At 40.5% G+C, this 20,160-nt stretch overlaps 2 protein-coding genes and 2 non-coding genes across 11 annotated transcripts in view; 1 reads left to right on the plus strand and 3 right to left on the minus strand.

Moving 5' to 3' along the window:
• Nucleotides 1–3,165: 3,165 nt before the first annotated feature.
• RPL12 (ribosomal protein L12) lies at nt 3,166–7,202 on the minus strand. The gene is made up of 7 exons (XM_074293694.1): nt 6,419–7,202; nt 5,601–5,674; nt 4,986–5,084; nt 4,337–4,418; nt 3,990–4,076; nt 3,301–3,413; nt 3,166–3,215 (listed from the first exon to the last, which is right to left on the minus strand). Exons 1-7 carry the CDS (start codon nt 6,453–6,455, stop codon nt 3,210–3,212), a joined length of 498 nt encoding a protein of 165 aa, XP_074149795.1. The 5' UTR covers nt 6,456–7,202; the 3' UTR covers nt 3,166–3,209.
• On the minus strand, nt 3,693–3,824 carry LOC141559245 (small nucleolar RNA SNORA65). Its single transcript, XR_012487310.1, has one exon. It is a non-coding gene; the product is annotated as a small nucleolar RNA SNORA65 (small nucleolar RNA).
• On the minus strand, nt 4,149–4,279 carry LOC141559244 (small nucleolar RNA SNORA65). The gene has a single exon (XR_012487309.1). It is a non-coding gene; the product is annotated as a small nucleolar RNA SNORA65 (small nucleolar RNA).
• LRSAM1 (leucine rich repeat and sterile alpha motif containing 1) overlaps nt 6,621–20,160 on the plus strand; it is a 38,870-nt gene continuing 25,330 nt past the window's right edge. For 2 of the 8 annotated variants that reach the window (XM_074293681.1, XM_074293684.1), the window contains exons 1-6: nt 7,703–7,721; nt 8,624–8,729; nt 12,793–12,849; nt 17,385–17,429; nt 18,724–18,801; nt 19,767–19,835. In XM_074293681.1, the coding sequence (XP_074149782.1) occupies nt 8,658–8,729; nt 12,793–12,849; nt 17,385–17,429; nt 18,724–18,801; nt 19,767–19,835 (321 nt within the window). In that variant the 5' untranslated portion in view covers nt 7,703–7,721; nt 8,624–8,657. Of the gene's footprint in view, nt 6,714–7,360; nt 7,722–8,425; nt 8,730–12,792; nt 12,850–17,384; nt 17,430–18,723; nt 18,802–19,766; nt 19,836–20,160 lie in introns of those variants that run through there. The other 6 variants (XM_074293683.1, XM_074293685.1, XM_074293688.1 and 3 more) reach the window with 6 other exon arrangements.

Below are 20,160 nucleotides of genomic sequence, written 5' to 3' on the forward strand. Positions count from 1 at the left end.
AGATGGCTCTCTTCATCAGTGAACAATTGGATCTGGTTTGAATCATCTCATTTAAATTTATTTTCAAAACATATGCATAGATAATTTTCGGCATTCACCCTTGCAAAACCTTGTGTTCCGAATTTTTCTCCCTTTCTTCCTCCCACTCACTCCCCTAGATGGCAAATAATCCAATATTAAACATGTGCAATTCTTCTATACATATTCCCACATGAATCATATTGCAGAAGAAAAATCAAATGAAAAAGAAAAAAAATGCAAACAATAACAAAAGTGAAAATGCTATGTTGCAAGCTTATATAATTGTATTATCATCTAGCACACATCTCAGCTTTTCTATTATGAGATTATCAAAAGATTTGCTCAGATCTTGGCAAACCATATCTGCAGCATTCCCCCAGTAACCAGTTTAATAACTCCTGTCAAAAGAAATAATCTGATAGTTATTCCTTCTAATTTGTCAGGATCACTGCTTTCCTATAGATAATTTTCCTGCTAAATCTTTTACACTTTATTGTTGAATTTTCCTATTGGAAGTCATCAACCCATCTTCCTTGGTACAAATGTAGTCTCAGACACTAGCTGTGCAACCTAGGCAAGTCACTTAGCCCAATCAGCTGGAGAACGAAATGGTAAGTCACTTCAGTATGGTCTGTCAAGAAAACCTCAAATGGGTCATGAAGACTCAGATGATTGAAAATGAACAAATAACATTGGGCATTGTATCTATTATAGGAGATAGGAAGATAAAAAGTGAAACAGCCCCAGTCTTCAAGGGACTTACATTTTAATGGGGGAAACAATAGAGCAATAGGTATTTATATAATCTATACACATAGATCTAAAGAACATTTACAAAAGTATAAGGTAGTTATGGGGGTGAGGATTATGTAGACAGTGGTGCTTCAGCTATTTTGAAAGACACCAGGGATTCCAAGAAAGGAAATGAGGAAGAACATTCCAGGTGGTAAAGAGACCACCAGCGAAAAGGTACATTGACGATTATCTTTTGCTACAGTGGTTGCAGCAATCAATCTGCACAAGTTCTCCAATATTTATTATGGGCCTGGACAAATGGATTTATTTGCTGTTTATAGAACTGGCATTTGGGGAGGGTTAGCCCTCTGAATATGTAGCTTAGAATAATCTTTTCCTCTTAAAAGAATTTCTAATTTAGGAGGCCAGATAAAATCATTAGTTTGGGATAGTTTAACACTCCTCCATTTTTCTCCTATATAACTTAGTGGCTCTTATTCATTTCTCCACTCACAGTTTCATCTGCACTTTCAATAAACACTATGTTTATAGGACTGCTCTACTTATCGTTGCATTTCCATGTCCCCATTTTCTGTACTTCTCTTTTGGTCCAGGGTGGCACAGTAACTGAGATCCTTCTGATTCCCAGGGCCAGTGCTGTATCCACTGCTATCCTTATTGCCAACAATTCTGTCAAATCTCCAATTCCACACTGTCATGTACACAATTCATTTCTTTTTCCTTCTCACCTTCCTATTGCTGTTAAAAATGGACAATTGGCTGACTTCCCCACAACTCTTGGCTCTTATTTCCCCGCCCATTACAACTGCTCTAAATATAATCTTAGGTAAGAGCCTTCTAATTGGCTTTCCTGCTTTAATACAAATACCTTTTAAAGTTCTACACCATTTAGTCCCTCTCAAACCCCTAAATTCTAGAGCCTCCCCATTATTTCCAATATATAATTTGTTTGTAAGGATATGTATATATCTAATTTTGATGAACCCCCCTCTCCTTAGGTTGTAAGCTTCTGGAAAGCTAGGTCTTTTTATATATTTAGTTGTGCCTGGCACACAATAGACCCCTTAAAAGTTTACTGACCATCTGCCTTCAACACTTCAAGTTTTTCAGACAACCACTCCCCTCTGCCCTAAACTGTACTGTTATTTTCCTTTGACACTTGGCGGTACATTTCCTCAGTGCTTTTTGCAATGGTCATTTCAGAATATTTTCTCCATACTTCTATCTCTTGCAACTGTCACCTTGAACTTAAAAAGCTAACCTGTCTAGTGGGACCCAAAGTTTGAACATCAGTTAAAATGGCAAGGGAAGGGGTATCTACTTAAGTTTTCAGTTATAGGAAGGGATGGACAATATGGCCTTTTTAGTCCCATACTGCAGAATAACAAGATCAACTTTTAGAGGCAATTTTATGACAGTTGAATGACTTAAGGTTCATGCATCAAATTCAAATCTTATTAGCCTAACTTCAGGCTTCTCATGCAGTCCCACATGACCTGATAAAAAGACCTTAGTGCTTCCCACCCTCTTGATATTTTAGTGATAGGAAACTCAGTTGCTGTTATTACAAATCAGCCAGCTCTCCCCCTTTGATAGCCCAAGACATGAGAACCCACTACTGGTTTCTAACTTCCCAACCATTTCTGTACTAATTCATGTTGTTTTTCATGGGTCAGGTATATGGAATAATCCTGAATTAGTGCCTCCCCCCACTGGAGTATTTAATTCTCCAGCAAACACTAGGAACCTTCACACCTGGCAAAGTCAAAGGGCATCTATGAACAAATGCTACCACCTTGTGGCCACTTTTGAAATGGCAATATTAGCTAAGTTCCACTACTAATCCCTATATTACAATATAAGTAACAGTGATAGAGCAAAATCCACTATTTTCTTCAGAAATGCCTTTCTAAAAAGATAAATAATGGGAAGCAATTTTATGCTTTAAGTCAGAATACCCTGCTGTCCCACTTACGAAAACAGTATGCAACAATATTCACTCAACACAAAGGAACAGAAAACCAAACTTTTATGCACTGTTGATGTGTAGTTATATACTAGTGTAAACCCATACTATTTGTGCAAAAATTTCAGACCAAAGGTTGTTTCCTTTAGAATCTTTTCAACTTTTTGATTCTTGAGTCCAAGCTACTACCACTAATAATTGAAGGGTCCTCCTGCCCCTCCCAAGTTAAATTGAGGAGATCCCCACCCCTAAAACACCCCACACATATCTGCTCTTAAGGCACCCTCCCTCCTCTAAATGAATTGCAAAGTAGCTGAATGTTATGGAAAAGCAAGAGATTAAAGAAATTAACGGTTATGTCCAAGAATGTGTGATAGCTTCTGACACAAAAATTTTCTGGACCAAAAAACGAAGAGCCTGTCTGTTGTCAAATGTTAATTTATTTCAATAGTCTCCACTGTAGTTTTTAACTCTGTGGAAAGAGAAATAACATGTTTTAATTTAAAATCTTCCCCAGCAACGTTAAACTATCTTTAAGAAGCTAAATTAATACTTACTGCTGGACATTCTACAGCACCACTATTGATGTCATCAATGACATCATGAGGATGCCTGCCATCAATGTTGCAGCCCACTGACTGGGCAGTTCCAAGTATCTCTTTAATGGTTCCTAGAACAAAAATGGAAAACAGGTTTGAACTCACATTTTGCTTTAAAATATTAACTGCCAATAATATATCATGTATTACAAAAAATTAAAAACGGCTTCTCTATTCCTGTTAGTTTTCAAATCTACTTTGAATAAAGACCCTCCTCCCTAAACACACTGAGATCATTGCTTGTTTCTAGACATTTATAAACCACACTGGACCATGTACTCCAGTAAGTGCATACCCAATACTTGACCTAGTTGACCTGTGGCCTGAAGCCCAGAGTTTCCTTTGTTGCTCCATGTTCCCAAGCTTTCGGCACAGAGTGACCCACAAAGCAGAATAACCCTGTTTCCTAAGCTGGGTTTTTCTCTCAGCTCACCACTGGATTGCACCAGCCAACATAAAATGGAATCAGGTGCAGTGGCGGGTGGCTGAAGGCAAATAGTCACAAGCACTTCCCCTGCAAGACTCTCTATACTCATGAGCTTTTCCCTCAGCCATATACCTACTCAGAAATTGAAAGCAGGACTTTACCTACCATGATGCTTTGCATACAACAGTGCCCCCTCCCCAAATAATTGCATGGTTCTTACCTGAAAGGTCTCTTGCCAAGGATCGGTGCCTCATCTGTCGAGCAATGTTGATGATCTCATCAAGACTGATGTTTCCACTGTGTTTAACTACACAAAACACAAAGGTCAGTTAATTCTGCCTTCATACCTGGCAAAGGTACACAAATCCTTGGACTAACCAACTGTTCCCAAGCTTTCGGCACAGAGTGACCCACAAATAGAATAACCCTGTTTCCTAAGCTGGGTTTTTCTCTCAGCTCACCACTGGATTGCACCAGCCAACATAAAATGGAATCAGGTGCAGTGGCGGGTGGCTGAAGGCAAAACCAAATCCCACACTCTGGAAACATCAATAACAATGAACTTACTATTTTTCTGCTTCTTTCTGTCTCGAGGAGGTTCCTTCAAGGCTTTGATGATCAAGGCTGAGGCAGAAGGCACAACCTCAATCTAAAAACAAACAAATTCAATTTTCCCCCATTTTGCCTCTCAGCATTAGTCACTAGTCTGTCATTAATCTCAGGACTCCCCCCCCCTTGGGATTAAGTGACTTGCCCAGGGTCACCCAGCTAGGAAGTGTTAAGAGACCAAATTTGAACTCCTGAATTCAGGGCTGGTACTCTATCCACTGTGCCACCTAGCTGCCCCCCTCTGTCATTAATCTCTACAGCACTTCTGTGCAAGCCTGAATTTAGTGTGGATAAATTTAGTGTGTGACAAATGTGGATAGACCAAGTGCTTCCTGTATAATCAAACTGCTATCAAGGAATTATAATCCACACCTCTCTTAAACATCAGGTTTAAGGTTATGAGGAGTCTATTAAATAGAGGTTAAACAACTTGCCTTAGATGTACTTAAACCCAGATTCTTTTCAATATGTTACTGTCCCATCTCATTCAGTTACCAAAATTGGTAACTCACCTGAAGAAGCCCCTCCAATATATGAGGTAAACAACCAAGTGCTTTATTAACTTTTTCCTGCTATACATTAAAGTTTTTACTAGTAAAATAATTACCTGGGCCTGTCTGTTCTGAATGGTAAGTTTCACTGTGATTCTCAGCCCTTTCCAGTCACCAGTTGCCTTGGCAATGTCATCACCAACCTTTTTGGGAGACTAAAGTAAAAAAGAAAAAATTAGATTGTCCCAGCACTCAGGTTCTTTCTCTCTATGAAATATAAATTATTCCGGAGGTGGTTGGGATGGAGAAGATTGAGAAGACCCATTCTGCCTTATAACCACAACCAACTACATAGTATTTTATTAGACAGGGTTTAAGATAAAATTTTTTTTCAGGTTGTGCAATGCTTCCCTAATTTTCTATGTAAAGTTAGCTATTAACAGACACAAGCAATCACTGAAGACTTTAAAAGCCAAATAATTTGCTGTTATAAATTTTCCTAATAACTTCTAAAAAATCCTCTAAATTTTAATCCCACAAATCACAAAATCATTAATATGAGAAACCAACATGTCTATCTTTTCTATGATTATTGGGTTCAAGTTATTTTCCAACAAGAAAGATTCCCCATCATTCTTACACTAAAATTTGGTGCAGTCTGTGATCTGCTATCAAGCTAATAAAAAACTTTTGTACTCAACATAATATAAAATATCCTTATGGCGACTTACCAAACCCAAGGGACCAATTTTGGGGGCCAGAGCTGATGTGGCACCAACTTCACCACCAGTGCATCTTAAAAATACTAGGGGAAAAAAGAAAAATTTAAGCCATTTTCCAACTGGTGAAAGCGCATGATATACCTGATTCCTCTCTTATCATCTGCCCCTTAGCAGGGCAAATACAAGCATTAAGATGTAAAAAAGCGTGTTGACCACAGGACCCGATCGGCTTCGCGTCTGGCACTAGCTGTGGTTACCATGAGCAAACAAGTTCTATTACTTACCGACGGTCTGGACTTTAGAAAGTTCGGGTAACTAAAGTTGGATGCTAACCGTGACAGAGCTCACGGACTGCTAAGACAGCACCCTCTTTAAAGCCAAGGAGTGCTCCATCGGGCGCCGCGTTTTATATCCTAAGCTGGATTTTCTCTCAGCCAGAAGTCCAGCGTACAAGCCGGGACTCGAACGCCCTTCCGTTAAAAGGGTCGGCCAGCATCCCAAACATTTGAGGGAGCCCCGCCCCAGCATTCTCCTCCACCCCCATTTTTAAAAAGGCAACAGGCGGCTATAGAAGGGGGCCCGGACCTGGCGCTGGCTACTCAAGCAAGGGGAAGCTCAGGTCGGGGGGAGGGGAAGAAGGAAGGGGTCCCACGGACTTGGAGCACCACATGGGGAAGGCTGAGGGGCTTGGAACCCGCTGGGCTCAAGGGTAGAAACTGACCGGAAGCCAAGGAGAGCCGGGCGCGCGCGCGGCGGGAGGCTGGGGCAGACCTGGCGAGAGAAGTAGGCCCCGTTTCTCCCTTTCCCTCCCGGGCCCAGAGACGCACCGACTTTAATTTCATTAGGATCAAACTTGGGCGGCATGGCGGCGACGAAGGTGGAGGCTCGGCGTGGACGCTACGGGGTGGCTGCCGGTGTCGGATGAACCCGGATTCGGGACGACCGAAAGAAGTTGCACCTTCACCACCACGAGCTGGGAGCCAAGAGACCGGAAGCGTGCCGAGGAGCGCCGGATATAGCAAGATCTAAATCTCGCGAGAACTTCTGTAGTTTTACCACCGACGCTTCAGCGGCCATGTTGCTTGTGGGCGGGAGCTGGTGGCTGGGAAGCCGGCGATCGCGGTGAGCTGTAGTTGCTGCATCTCGCGGGGTTGGGGGGATGCGGGGACCGATCTTTCCCCCCATTCCCCGGAGTCACAGCTCCCCAAGATCTTGTCCCTGTTCCGATCTGGGAGTCTTGTTGTCTTGTATGCCCGAGATTCTAAGACTGGGGTTCCGGCTACACCCCTCCCTCCTTTTTGGTTGGCTGGGCGGGGGGCTTTAGCGGGGCGGTCCTTGCCCACTTCCGAGCCCGGGTGCCTTCCGCTTCTGCCACCGTGGACCCCCAGTCCCTCCACAATGGGTTCCGCACCGACTTCCTGTGCTAAGGGAATGTTTCTCCCCCTCCCCGTCTGGGGTCCTCCCTACTCCCGCGGCCAGCCTGTCAGTCTGGCTCTCCCGCGAGAGTGCTCTCGTGGGCCGGCCTGGCGGGGCTGTGTCTGTCCGGGAAGGCGGACCTTCCCCTCCTTCCCCAAGCGGTGCCCTCTCCGTTCCTAGGCGCGGCTGCCACCTGCTGCGAGCCCGCTGAGGGGTGTTCTGAAGTGTTTCTCTTTATTCCCTGACCTGGTTAACAGACGTGGGCTCAAGGTCCCCTCCCCCCCTTACACCCCCACCCCCCAGTCCCCGGGAATAGTAAGACGGCCCGGCCCGTTCCTCCTCTGAGGGCCTACATTCTGGATCCATCATTGTGACATAGCGTCTCAAGGAAGCCGCATCCTGGCCGGCCCGCTGCTGAGAGCGAACCCCATCTTCCACGTCCCTCCTCGGACACTCTCCCTGCCAGCGGCGCCGGCTGTCCCCATGCCTGCAGCGCGCTCCCTGCTCCAGGGGGCTCATGCAGAGGCAGCCCCCTCCGCAGGAGGCCTTTTCCAGCCCAGCTCTGGCGCCTGCCCTCTCTGCGGGGCTGGTGTTCCTGCGCAGCGCTGCTGTCTCCCCGCTCCGTTCTGAGCCCCGCGGCCCACTGCCTGCCCTCCTGTGTCCCCCGGTGCTTAGGACAGGGGCTGGCCCACAGGAGGTGTTAACGAACCTGGGGTGACTGATGAAATGTGGCGGGGTGGAGGTTTAAACCGTGCCTAAGAGCAGAGCTTTCAGTCCGTCCGGGCACGGATGGGGGGGGGGGGGGGACTGGCTACATTTTAGTGCAGTGGATAGAGCTGGTCTGGAATCAGGAAGGCCCGCGTCAGCCTCCTGCCAGCCAGTGTGTCCTTCTGTGTCGCTTAGTCCTGCTTGCCTCAGTTTCCCCATCTGTAAAATTAGTTGGAGGAGGCGGATGGCATCACTTTGCTAAGAGATCACACATGAACATCAGAGCCGAAAGGGACCTCGCGAGATCATCTAATTCAGTCTGTTAGAGGGCTTGGGCGGCTGCTCTTCATCTCTGGGGCACAGGGAACTTCACGCAGAGCAGCTGTTTAGCCCAGCCCATCATTGTCATAGCTCCAACTTCAATGGTCCATCTTTGCAGTGAAGATGGTCCCCTATTGACAGTCCTCACAATCGGAACAAAAGTCTGCCCGAGTTATTTTTGGGGGGTTAATAATTAACTACCCTGGCCAGCCAGTCTGGTCACGTTTCTTGCCCTTTCTAGTGTTGGTCACTGTCACAGAGAACGCTGTGTAAAAGGCATCCCACTGGCCGTCGGCAAAGGACAGTGAACCCTTTGCACATGAGCTTGAGAGGCCACATACATAGTAATTACTAAATAAATTCCGTTCATTTGATTTTAGAATCATTTTCTAACCGAACGACTAATGTGGAATGCTTGGCCTGCCTACAAAAAAGGGGATCTTCTCCTGCTGTGGTGTTTCAGGAGCCTTGAAGTTATTGTTTGGCAGTTCTATCCCATGAAACAACGGGTATAAATGAATGGCTCCCAGGAGCCGGAAATGGCTAAATGGCTTCTTCTGTGTCACTGATTCCTCTAATCATTTCAGAGACCCAGTGATTACTTCTGGTGCAAAGAGAAGAATGCCTCTCTTCTTCCGAAAAAGGAAACCCAATGAGGAAGCTCGGAAACGCTTCGAGTACCAGATGTGTCTGGTGAGTGTGAATTCTCTCATCGTTTTCTGTTGTTCGAGCTTAAATCTATTACTCCTTGCCATGACTGGCATTTGCAGAGAGTTAGAGAGACTGACCAGAGAGAAAGAAGTGGTCATGCTTCCTTTGAAGGGTGGGTTAGCGGTCTCAAGTAGGTGAAATAGGGATTACAGTTGCTCGGCTTAGCCTGAAAGAAAAAAGGAAGTGGCTGTAACCCTGCATTAGTGATAGCACAGTAGATGGAGAATTGGGTTTGGCGTTAGAAAGACCAGAATTCAAATTTGTCCTCAGACACTTACTGGCTAGTTTGACCCTAAACAAATAATTTAACCTCTCTTTGCCTCCTTTTGTCAACCATAAAATGAGGATAATAATGGTGCTCACCTCATAAAACCGGGAGAGGCAGTTCCAAAATGGGAGATTTCTGCACAGCGCCTGGCGCAGAGGAGATACTGTGTGAAAGTGTGTTCTCTCCCTCACTAGTTAGAAGTACAGTGTGCAGAATGAGGAAGGTGATTGTTCCACGGAACGCACTACTGGTTATTGAGTCCAGTTCTAGGCATCTAATTTAGAAAGAACGTTGATAAGCTTTGACTATGTCCTGAGGGTAGTGAGAGATCTGCAAAGTACGCCACATGTGCATCAGTGTAGAAAGCAGTCATGTTGGGGTGGGGGATGTGTGATGGCTGTTTATTTAAAGGACTGTTATATGGCTAAGTGAAAAACATAATTAAATTAGAGTCTAAGAACTAAGTTGTGATCCTGTATCAAACCCTTGCTTGGCAAGTTTTTTAACCTCTCAGGTCTTCCAAAGAGATTAGAAAAAATGATCTTTAAGAACTCTTTTGGCTTGAAATCTTTGATACATGAAAGTAGGATTAGATTTATTTAACATGACTCCAGAAAGACAGAACTAGGAATTGTGTGTGGGTAGAAATTGCAGAAAAATAGATTTCACCTTGATGTAAAGAAAATCTTTTGTGTAATTTGAGTTATTTTAAAATGAAATGGGGCCTTCTGTCCTAAGATAGCTTAACTCATTCCCACTTACCTACACTGAAATTTGTACTAGACCATATGATGATGAAGAATTGTTCCATTCTGGAACTATAGAAAACGTCAGAAACTTTGGGAAGTTATAGGCTTTGGGAAAGGGAGCCCCTTTAACAAAATGAGCACTGCGACCACCAGTGTGACCCAGACGTGGGATACCTATAAACTTCAATGGGCTGTATTTGGATTCAGCAAGAGCAGTTGATTCCCCTGATAAAGGTCCAGATTGGTCAGAAAGATTCAGTGTGGGGATCATAAAATCCCTGGTGACCAATATGGTATCAACTGATGTGGTGCCATGCTTGTCAGAGCAGGCCATCACAGGCCCGTGGCAGATGAGGTTCCTAACGCTCTGATCCTGAGGTTCCAGAGCAAGAACTTTAAATGCTCAGGGCTCTAAACCATAAAGAGACAGGTAGATTAAATCCCAGAAGGAGTACAGGTTAATGCAAGAACTTAGGGAATCCAAGCAAAACCAAGCAGGATTGGTCACCCCACCCACAAGTGCTCCAGGGAATGGAACTTGACCCTGGCACACTAAGTTCAACAGCTAGAGCTGGGGAGATGAATAAATCAAAGAAAGTAACTAAAATTATTGCAAATCCATAACAACTGCAAGCAGAGACTCAAAGGAAAAAGCAGTTTCCAAAAGGACTGCATGAACACCTAGAAGAAATGAAGCAAGAATTTTCAAAATGAAATAGAAGTGGGGCAGCTAGGGGGCGCAGTGGATAGAGCACCAGCCCTTGGTCAGGAGGGCCCAAGTTCAAATGTGGTCTCAGACACTTAGCAATTCCTAGCTGTGTGACCCTGGGCAAGTCACTTAACCCCAGCCTCAGGGGGGGAAAAATGAAAGCTTTTTGAGGAAATAATTGGAAAGAAAAGGAGGTTAGAAGAGCAAATCTTACCTTTAGAAATGGACTTTAGCAAAAGTCCATTGGTGAGAGAAGTAGGTCCCAAATACAAAGCAGACCAAATACAAATCAGTGATTCTATGAGACAGCAGAAAATTAGAAAAAATAGAAGACAATGTAAGATTACTTATATTGAAAACAACTTTCAAAAATGAAAGCTTTTTGAGGAAATAATTGGCTTAGAAATCATTGGAATCCCTGAAAATCAGGATTTTTTTTTTAAAAAGATCTGTTAGACTTCCTGAAAGGGAACAGAAAAAATCCCAGTAATGTTATAGCCAAAATTCAGAGCTTCCAATGTTCCCCCCCTCCAAAAAAAATAGTACAAACATCCTGAAAGAAGCAGTTAAAAATACTAAAGAACTATAGTTCTGGTCATTTCCACTCAAAGCACTATTCCAAAAGGAAATGATATCACTTGGGGAAACCCTGTACAATCCTAGAGAAAAATTGGACTTTTAATGGGGTGGAAGACTTTTTGATGAAAAGACTAGAGCTGAGTAGAAGCTTTTTAAAAAAAAAATATTTTCCCCAGTTACATATAAAAATATCATAATGTTGTTATATATGTACATTCTTTTTTTTTTGCTGAGACAATTGGAGTTAAGTGACTTGCCCAGGATCACACACGCTAGGAAGTGTTAAGTGTCTGAGGCCACATTTGAACTCTCCTGACTTCAGGGCTGGTGCTCTATCCACTGCGCCACCTAGCTGCCCCGTAGATTCATTTTTAAAAACATATTTGCTTATGAATTATGTTGAATCATGAATCAAGGGAAAAACCATGAAAGAAAAAAAAGTAAAAGAAAAAGGAAAAAATTGTGAACATAGCATATGTTGATTTACATTCAATCTCCATAGTTCTTTTTTTGAATGTGGATGGCATTTTCTATCCAAAGTTTATTGGGATTGCCTTGGATCACTGAATTGCTAAGAACCAAGTCTGTCATAGTTGATCATCATACAATCCTGATGTTACTGCGGACAATGTTTTCCTGGCTGTACTTGTTTCTGAGTAGAAACTTTGAATTATCAATACCTGAATCCATAGAATCTAGAAAACTAAATTTACTTGAGCAATGGGAAAGAGCTATGTGATGATGAAATGCTAAAATTCTAATAGGATAAGAAGGAACGAGTGCCCCTTTTAGAGCCTTAATATTTTCAAAGGGTATTGAGAGAATTAGATAAAAAAATTGAAGGCCTTGGGAATGGATTGATTTTGTTCTGGGTGTCTGAAGAGGAGAAAGAGAAGCTAGGGAAAGTTTCTAAAGCATTTTCCTCACAACCACCCCCTGATATAAGATATCATGGTATGATATAAGAAGGCAGCTTGATATAATTATAAAAGTACTAGATTGGGAGTTGGGAGGTCTGGCTCCCACTGGCTCCCACACTAGCTGTGTGATTGGGCAAGTCAGTTTTACATCCTAGATCCTCCATTTCCTCATCTGGAGGAACAAAATGGGAACAAAAATACTTGCAAAATTTACTACACAGGGTTTACTGTGAGAAAAGTGTTTGTAATATACCATATAAACGTGAGCTATCCCTGACTTTACTCATCGTGGACACTTGACAGAATTTGTTGATTTGAATTAAATTTTTGTCTTTTGTTAAAATGTGGATTTTAGGCTCTGTTGGTTTCTGAGGTCCCTTTCATATTTTAATCAATGACTCCACTATGTATGATGTGAAGTAGTAGAGATGCAAAGGTAGATTATGTTCAGCTAGGGTCAACTTTATCACAAGTATTTTTTATAATATTTTGCAATATAATAATAATTTTATATTATGATATTTATAATATATAACTCCTGATTTCTTATCACTTTATAATATGTAATTCATAAGGGTTTTTTTTTCATCACTTTTTGAATGTTATCTTGTTATAATGGCTTGTATATTTAACTGTATGATCCTGGACAACTGACATCTTCCCTTTCTTGCTTTGCTTTCTTCACATTAGGGCGATGATTTCTAAAGTCTTTTCTAGATCTAAAATTCTATGATTCTGTGACCAGTTTTCCAAGTTTTCTAAGGTTAGAATGTCAGAAATGAGCTAACATTGAAAAATTGTGTGGTGATTTTTTCCTTAGGCAAAAGAAGCTGGTGCAGATGACATTCTTGACATATCTAGATGTGAACTCTCAGAGGTAATGTCATGGTGGTGTTTGAGTTATGTGTTTTATTTGACTTATTTTCTTGACCTCATGTCTACAATAAGGACAGCTGTGAACTTAATCTTTTTTTTTTTAAGTTGCCAAAATGAGATAGGCATCTTGAGACTTCTGTAATTTTCTCTTCAAATGAAAACATGCTTTAAAATAACCCCAAATTAGAAGAGTTTATATTTAAGCTCTTGGGATGCTGGATTGGGAGGAATGATGGGTTTTCTGGGAGGCATTTGCAAGGCCTTTTCAAAGTGAGAAGAAATTCTTTTTAAAAAAATTTTTTTTTTAAATTTTAATAATTTTTATTTACCAAATATATGCATGGGTAATTTTACAACATTGACAATTGCCAAACCTTTTGTTCTAATTTTTCCCCTCCTTCCCCCCCTCCCAGATGGCAGGCTGACCAATACATGTTAAATATGTTAGAGTATAAATTAAATACAATATATGTATACATGTCCAAACAGTTGTTTTGCTGTACAAAAAGAATCAGACTTTGAAATAGTGTATCATCAGCCTATGAAGGAAATCCAAAATGCAGGCAGACAAAATTAGAGGGATTGGGAATTCTATGTAGTGGTTCATAATCATCTCCTAGAGTTCTTTTGCGGTATAGCTGGTTCAGTTCATTACTGCTCTATTGGAACTGATTTGGTTCATCTCATTGTTGAAAATGGCCACATCCATCAGAATTAGTCATCATATAGTATTGTTGTTGAGGTATACAATGATCTCCTGGTCCTGCTCATTTCACTCAGTATCAGTTCATGTAAGTCTCTCCAGGCCTTTCTGAAATCATCCTGTTGGTCATTTCTTACAGAACAATAATATTCCATAATATTCATATACCATCATTTATTCAGCCATTCTCCAATTGATGGGCCACCACAAAGAGGGCTGCCACAAACATTCTTGCACATACAGGTCCCTTTCCCTTCTTTAAGATCTCTTTGGGATACAAACCCAGTAGCAACACTGCTGGGTCAAAGGGTATGTACAGTTTGATTACTTTTTGAGCATAGTTCCAGTTTTTTTACTTCAGTTACCATGGGAGCTTCTGACCTTCACAATTTTACTCGAGGGTGAGAGGTAGCTCCCAGAGGCAATTTGGAACTTGAAAGTCAAAAAAAAGACAAGACTCTTTTTAAAGTGAAACTATTCTACCAAACATTTAAAGAACAATTTACTCCAATGCTATATAAACTATTTGAAAAAATAGGGAATGAAGGAGTCCTACCAAATTCTTTTTGTGACACAGACATGGTACTGATACCTAAACCAGGTAGGTTGAAAACAGAGAAAGAAAATTATAGACCAATCTCCCTAATTAATATTGATGCTAAAATCTTAAATAAAATATTAGCAAAAAGACTTCAGAAAATCATCCCCAGGATAATACACTATGACCAAGTGGGATTTATACCAGGAATACAGGGCTGGTTCAATATTAGGAAAACTATTAGCATAATCGACTATATCAATAACCAAATTAACAAAAACCATATGATCATCTCAATAGATGCAGAAAAAGCATTTGATAAAATCCAACATCCATTCCTACTAAAAACACTTGAGAGTATAGGAATAAATGGAATATTCCCTAAAATAATCAGGAGCATATTTAAAACCGTCAGTAAACATCATATGTAATGGCGATAAACTGGAACCTTTCCCAGTAAGATCAGGAGTGAAACAAAGTTTCCCACCATCACCATTACTATTCAATATAGTACTAGAAACTCTAGCCTTGGCAATAAGAGCCAAGAAAGAGATTAAATGAATTAGAGTAGGTAATGAGGAAATCAAATATCACTCTTTGCAGATCATATGATGGTATACTTAGAAAACCCCAAAGATTCTGGTAAAAAGCTATTAGAAATAATTCATAACTTTAGCAAAGTTGCAGGATATAAAATAAATCCACATAAATCCTCAGCATTTTTATACATTACCAACACAATCCAACAGCAAGAGATACAAAGAGAAATTCCATCCAAAATAACTGTCGATAGTATAAAATATTTGGGAATATATCTACCAAAGGAATTATATGAGCAAAAATACAAAATACTTGCCACAAAAATAAAGATTTAAATAATTGGAAAAATATTAAGTGCTCTTGGATAGGCTGAGCGAATATAATCAAGATGACAATACTCCCTATACTAAACTATTTACTTAGTGCTATGCCAATCAGATTCCCAAGAAACTATTTTAATGACCTAGAAAAAATAACAACAAAATTCATATGGAAGAACAAAGGGTCGAGAATTTCAAGAGAATTAATGAGAAAAAAAATCAAATGAAGGTGGCCTAGTTGTACCTGATCTAAAACTATATTATAAAGCAGCAGTCACCAAAACCATTTGGTATTGGCTAAAAAAAAGACTAGTTGATCAGTGGAATAGGTTAGGTTCACATGATAAGATAGTGAATAAATATAGCAATCTAGTGTTTGACAAACCCAAAGATCCCAACTTTTGGGATAAGAATTCATAATTTGACAAAAACTGCTGGGAAAACTGGAAATTAGTATGGCAGAAACAAGGCACGGACCCACACTTAACACCACATACTAAGATAAGATCAAAATGGGTCCATGATTTAGGATTAAAGAACGAGATCATAAATAAATTAGAGGAACATGGGATAGTTTACCTTTCAGACTTGTGGAGGAGGAAGGAATTTGTGACCAAAAGAGAACTAGAGATCATTATTGATCATAAAATAGAAAATTTTGATTACATCAAATTAAAAAGCTTTTGTACAAACAAAACTAATGCAAACAAGATTAGAAGGGAAGTAACAAATTGGGAAAACATTTTTACAGTTAAAGGTTCTGATAAAGGCCTCATCTCGAAAATATACAGAGAATTGACTCTAATTTATAAGAAATCAAGCCATTCTCCAATTGATAAATGGTCAAAGGATATGAACAGACAATTCTCAGATGATGAAATTGAAACTATTTCCATTCATATGAAAGAGTGTTCCAAATCACTATTGATCAGAGAAATGCAAATTAAGACAACTCTGAGATACCACTATACACCTGTCAGATAGGCTAAGATCACAGGAACAAATAACAATGAATGTTGGAGGGGCTGTGGGAAAACTGGGACACTGATGCATTATTGGTGGTGGAGTTGTGAAAGAATCCAACCATTCTGGAGAACAATCTGGAATTATACCCAAAAAGTTATCAAACTCGGCATATCCTTTGATCCAGCATTGCTGCTATTGGGCTTATATCCCAAAGAAATACTAAAGAAGGAAAAGGGACCTGTATGTGCCAAAATGTTTGTGGCAGCCCTTTTTGTAGTGGCTAGAAACTGGAAAATGAATGGATGCCCATCAATTGGAGAATGATTGGATAAATTATGTTATATGAATGTTATGGAATATTATTGTTCTGTAAGAAATGGCCAGCAGGATGAATACAGAGAGGCTTGGAGAGACTTACATCAACTGATGCTGAGTGAAATGAGCAGAACCAGGAGATCATTATACACTTCAACAACAATACTGTATAAGGATGTATTCTGATGGAAGTGAATATCTTCAACATAGAGAAAAGCTAATCCAATTCCAATTAACTAATGATGGACAGAATCAGCTACACCCAGAGAATGAACACTGGGAAATGAGTGTAAACTGTTTGCAATTTTTGTTTTTCTTCCCAGGTTATTTTTACCTTCCAAATCCAATTCTTCCTTTGCAGCAACAACAACCAAAAAAATTTCGGTGCTGCACACATATATTGTATCTGGGATATACTATAACATATTTAATATGTGTGGGAATACCTGCCGTCTAGGGAAGGAAGGGAAAATTCGGAACAAAAAGGAGTACAAGGGATAATGTTGTAAAAAATTATCTATGCATATGTATTGTCAAAAAATGTTATAATTATAAAATTAATAAAAAAATTTAAAAAAATAAAGTGAAACTAAAGGAGTCTAGATTCTTTTATAGCTCTTGCAAATAAACTTCAGAGAATGTATGCCTGGAGTTTCTTTGGTTGATCATGTGAGTATTAATGCATTAATATAGACACTGTGCCAGTGTGCTAAACTTTGTCATATTGATCAATAGTTTTGATTCATGTTAAACACAAGCTATTAACAACATCCAGAGAAGGTATTTCCCCCTATTTTATTTAAAAAAAAAAACCAAAACCCTATTTCTTTAGTATTTTATTTTCCCTCAATTATATGTAAAAACAATTTTTAACATTTGTTTCTTAAAATTTTGAGTTTCAAATTCTCTCCCTTCCTCCCTCCTCACCCCTCTCAGATGAGATATTTTTGAAAAGCTTGATCACTGATGATTGATGATCAACAAGGGGTATGGCAGAAATCAACCTCTATAAGAAGTACTCCCCAAACTCTCCCAAGGTGTGCATTCCCAGGATCAATGTGAACTCTTTTTCTCAGCTTCATTTCCTACACCCATACCATAAATTAGAAAATGGATGTTTGATGGATGTTTATTTTGATTTTTTTTTTTATTAGATTCCATTTGGGGTTTTTTCCACATGCAAAGTACTTCAGAAGAAGGTAAGAAAATTTTAATTTTGAAAAAGAGAGTTTGGTGGAGTTTTTTAAATATAATTTTTTACCTTATTGAGTTTGTTATCTTGGTTGTTGTTATTGTAATTATGATTGACAATAATCATAGTAGTAGTAACTCACATTTCTGTTGTGCTTTAAGGTTCACATTGAGCTTCCTTGTATGTAATAATCCTATGAAGTAGATAGTGCCGGTATTACTGTTTTCATTCTACAGATGAAGTGATTGAAACCCAGAGGTTGATTTGTATAAACAGTGACAAATGTTATGTCATGTTAGAGTCAGGATTTGAATACAGGTCTCTGCTCTAATGGAGTTGCCTTTTTCTAGTTCAACTCTTGGCTCAGAAATATGCCCTGAGTCATTCTTCCTTAAATGTTCTCATTTGTCCCATGTAGCATCTCTTGTAGGAGACCAGAGAAAAGTTGTTATCTCAGAAAAACTTACTAAGTATTTTTTAAAATTGAAACAAAGCAGCAAGCTCCCTGCCATGTCAGGTATTTAAGCAGAGATGGAGTGAGCTGCCAGAGATGAGAAATTTGGTATTAGCTTGGCAGCTGAAATAAAGGGCCTTTAATAGTGCTCACCACCATTGTGGGAGCATCTGATGACAATGGTGAAGTTGCTGGTTACTGTCACCTTATAGAAGGGTGGGGCAAAGACGTCACCCATTCCAACCCCTGCATGTGGCAGATGAGAAAATGGGGGCTTAGGCCATGGGAGACTTTCTTGTGGTCACAAAAACCTTGGGCTGGGATCAGAACCCAGTTCCTCTGACTTCGTCTGGCACATCTTCCCTCTCCTGCATGTGTGCTTTTGCATGTATTTAGAGTCAGGATTCCAATTGTGGTTTGCCTCTAACTTGCTTTATGATGTAGGGCAAATCTCTTTCTCCCCCAGGATGTCCATTTCTCTTATGTTAGGTGTGGGGACTGCACAGATCAGGGCTTCTTTACCTTTTTGTATGTCCTGTTCCCTTCTGAAAGTCTCAAAAGAATGGTTTTAAATAATTGAAGAAATACTCAATTTCAGTTAGAGATTAGTGTATAAGAACATAGTTTTAGATTTTTTTTTCCAACCAAGTGCATTGACTAGCCCAGGTTAAGAACCCCTGCATTAGATGGTTTCCAAAGCCTCTTCAGTGCTAAATTCTGTAACTTTAAAATTCGATATCTGTTTCAAAAGTACATATACTTTTCTTTTCAGTCTCAGTCTGCATGGATGCTTTTTTCCCCTGAAATCCTTTAGGTTGTAACACTACTCCAACTTATTTCCTTATAGGTGTTGATTGTTCATACAAATTTTCTCACTTCTTTGGTTCCCAAATCTTGTAACCTCCTGAACCTTGGAACAATTAAGGTAATGTGCCAGATCTCCCCAGAAATCAGTTGATAAAGGCCTAAGATCAGGTTCCTTTTTTGTTATTTAGTTATTGATAAAGCTCTGTCAACTTCCACATATATGTGGTAACAACTGTAATGACAGGCAACAAGAATGGGGAAAAACTAAATCTGTGGGCAATTTAAAAGTAAAATAAGAGGAATCCTAGTATGTTTGAGCTTGTTACTACATGGTCTGCTTATATTCTCTCCCCATGCTTGACATAAAATCCAAGATGACAAGGGGCCAGGGATGATGCCTGCAAAGGCAAGGTAGTCCATGAGAGATTAAGGACTGCTTTGTAAAAGGTAGCTTAAGAAGGCTGAGGTCTCCCATGGCATCCAGGACCATCTCCACTCATCCTGATCTAAATCTGGTTACCAGACCCAGATGTTCTGGAGGGGAAGGTGAGGCTGGTGACCTGGCCCAGCCCGTCCTCACTTACCTCCAACTCACTTACACGTCATGGCGTCATGTCCCTGATGTTGTGGTCCTTTCCAAGGACCAAGCACAATCACAATACAGGGAGACAACCTATAGGTATAGACCCAAGTTTGAAGGAAAAAGAATGTACAATTTAGTAGGAAAGGAAAAACATTCCATGACAAGTTAAATAACAAATATAAATAACAGTCTGTAAAGTACAAGGCATAAAGCAATGTGGGATTCATTGTGGAATGAGTAATCACTGACCCTAAATGTGATTTCAAAGGAGAGAGAAATTATTCTGGGCTTGCAAGTCTTCATGGCAGAGATGGAATTTGAGCTGAGCCTTGAAGGCTAGAGATGAGTGGGCTGAAGTTTCCACTACTGAAATGCTTTCCCTCCATCTGACCTTTACAGAAGAGGTCCTAGGGAATCATTCTAACCTGTGGAGTGCTTAATTTGAAGCCCTTTCAGCTCTTTGACCAGTGGGGTATAAAAGACTTGTCTTTCTTTGGCAGGTTTTGGACCTTCATGATAACCAACTAATGGCTCTTCCTGATGCTCTTGGACAGCTAGCATCTCTTCAGGTATGCTCCGCACCCAGAACTGTGGCCCCTGGGCTGCTTGGCTTTGGTAAGCAGTTAAAAGAAGGGCACTGCTGCCTCTTAAGTCTGCCCTTTGTCCTTGCGGTGACAAAAAGGCTGTGGTGGCCCAGAGGGGCCGGCTCTCCTGTAGCAGAAGGTCCCTGCCCTGGGTTTTGGTGGGGAAGATTATTACTGCTTTTCAGCAGTCATGACAACAGATTTAGAGGTTTGGAACACTGGGAATTTAGAGGCAGCAGAAGTTACTTTCAGGGATTGGGGAAAGGCTCTTGGAGGAATGGTTTCTGATTCACTTAGATGGAGTGGATGG

This window comes from Sminthopsis crassicaudata, chromosome 2 (genome assembly GCF_048593235.1).
Source record: "Sminthopsis crassicaudata isolate SCR6 chromosome 2, ASM4859323v1, whole genome shotgun sequence".
Classification (NCBI taxonomy): domain Eukaryota; kingdom Metazoa; phylum Chordata; class Mammalia; order Dasyuromorphia; family Dasyuridae; genus Sminthopsis; species Sminthopsis crassicaudata.

Coding starts and splice junctions, on each gene's coding strand:
- RPL12 (XM_074293694.1), bottom strand. CDS start 6,455: ATGCCGCCCAAGTTTGATCCTAATGAAATTAAAGTCG. Junction 4,077..4,336: donor CAGAAAGAAGCAGAAAAATA/GTAAGTTCATTG, acceptor TGTTTTGTGTAG/TTAAACACAGTGGAAACATC. Junction 3,414..3,989: donor CTTGGCAAGAGACCTTTCAG/GTAAGAACCATG, acceptor TTTTTGTTCTAG/GAACCATTAAAGAGATACTT.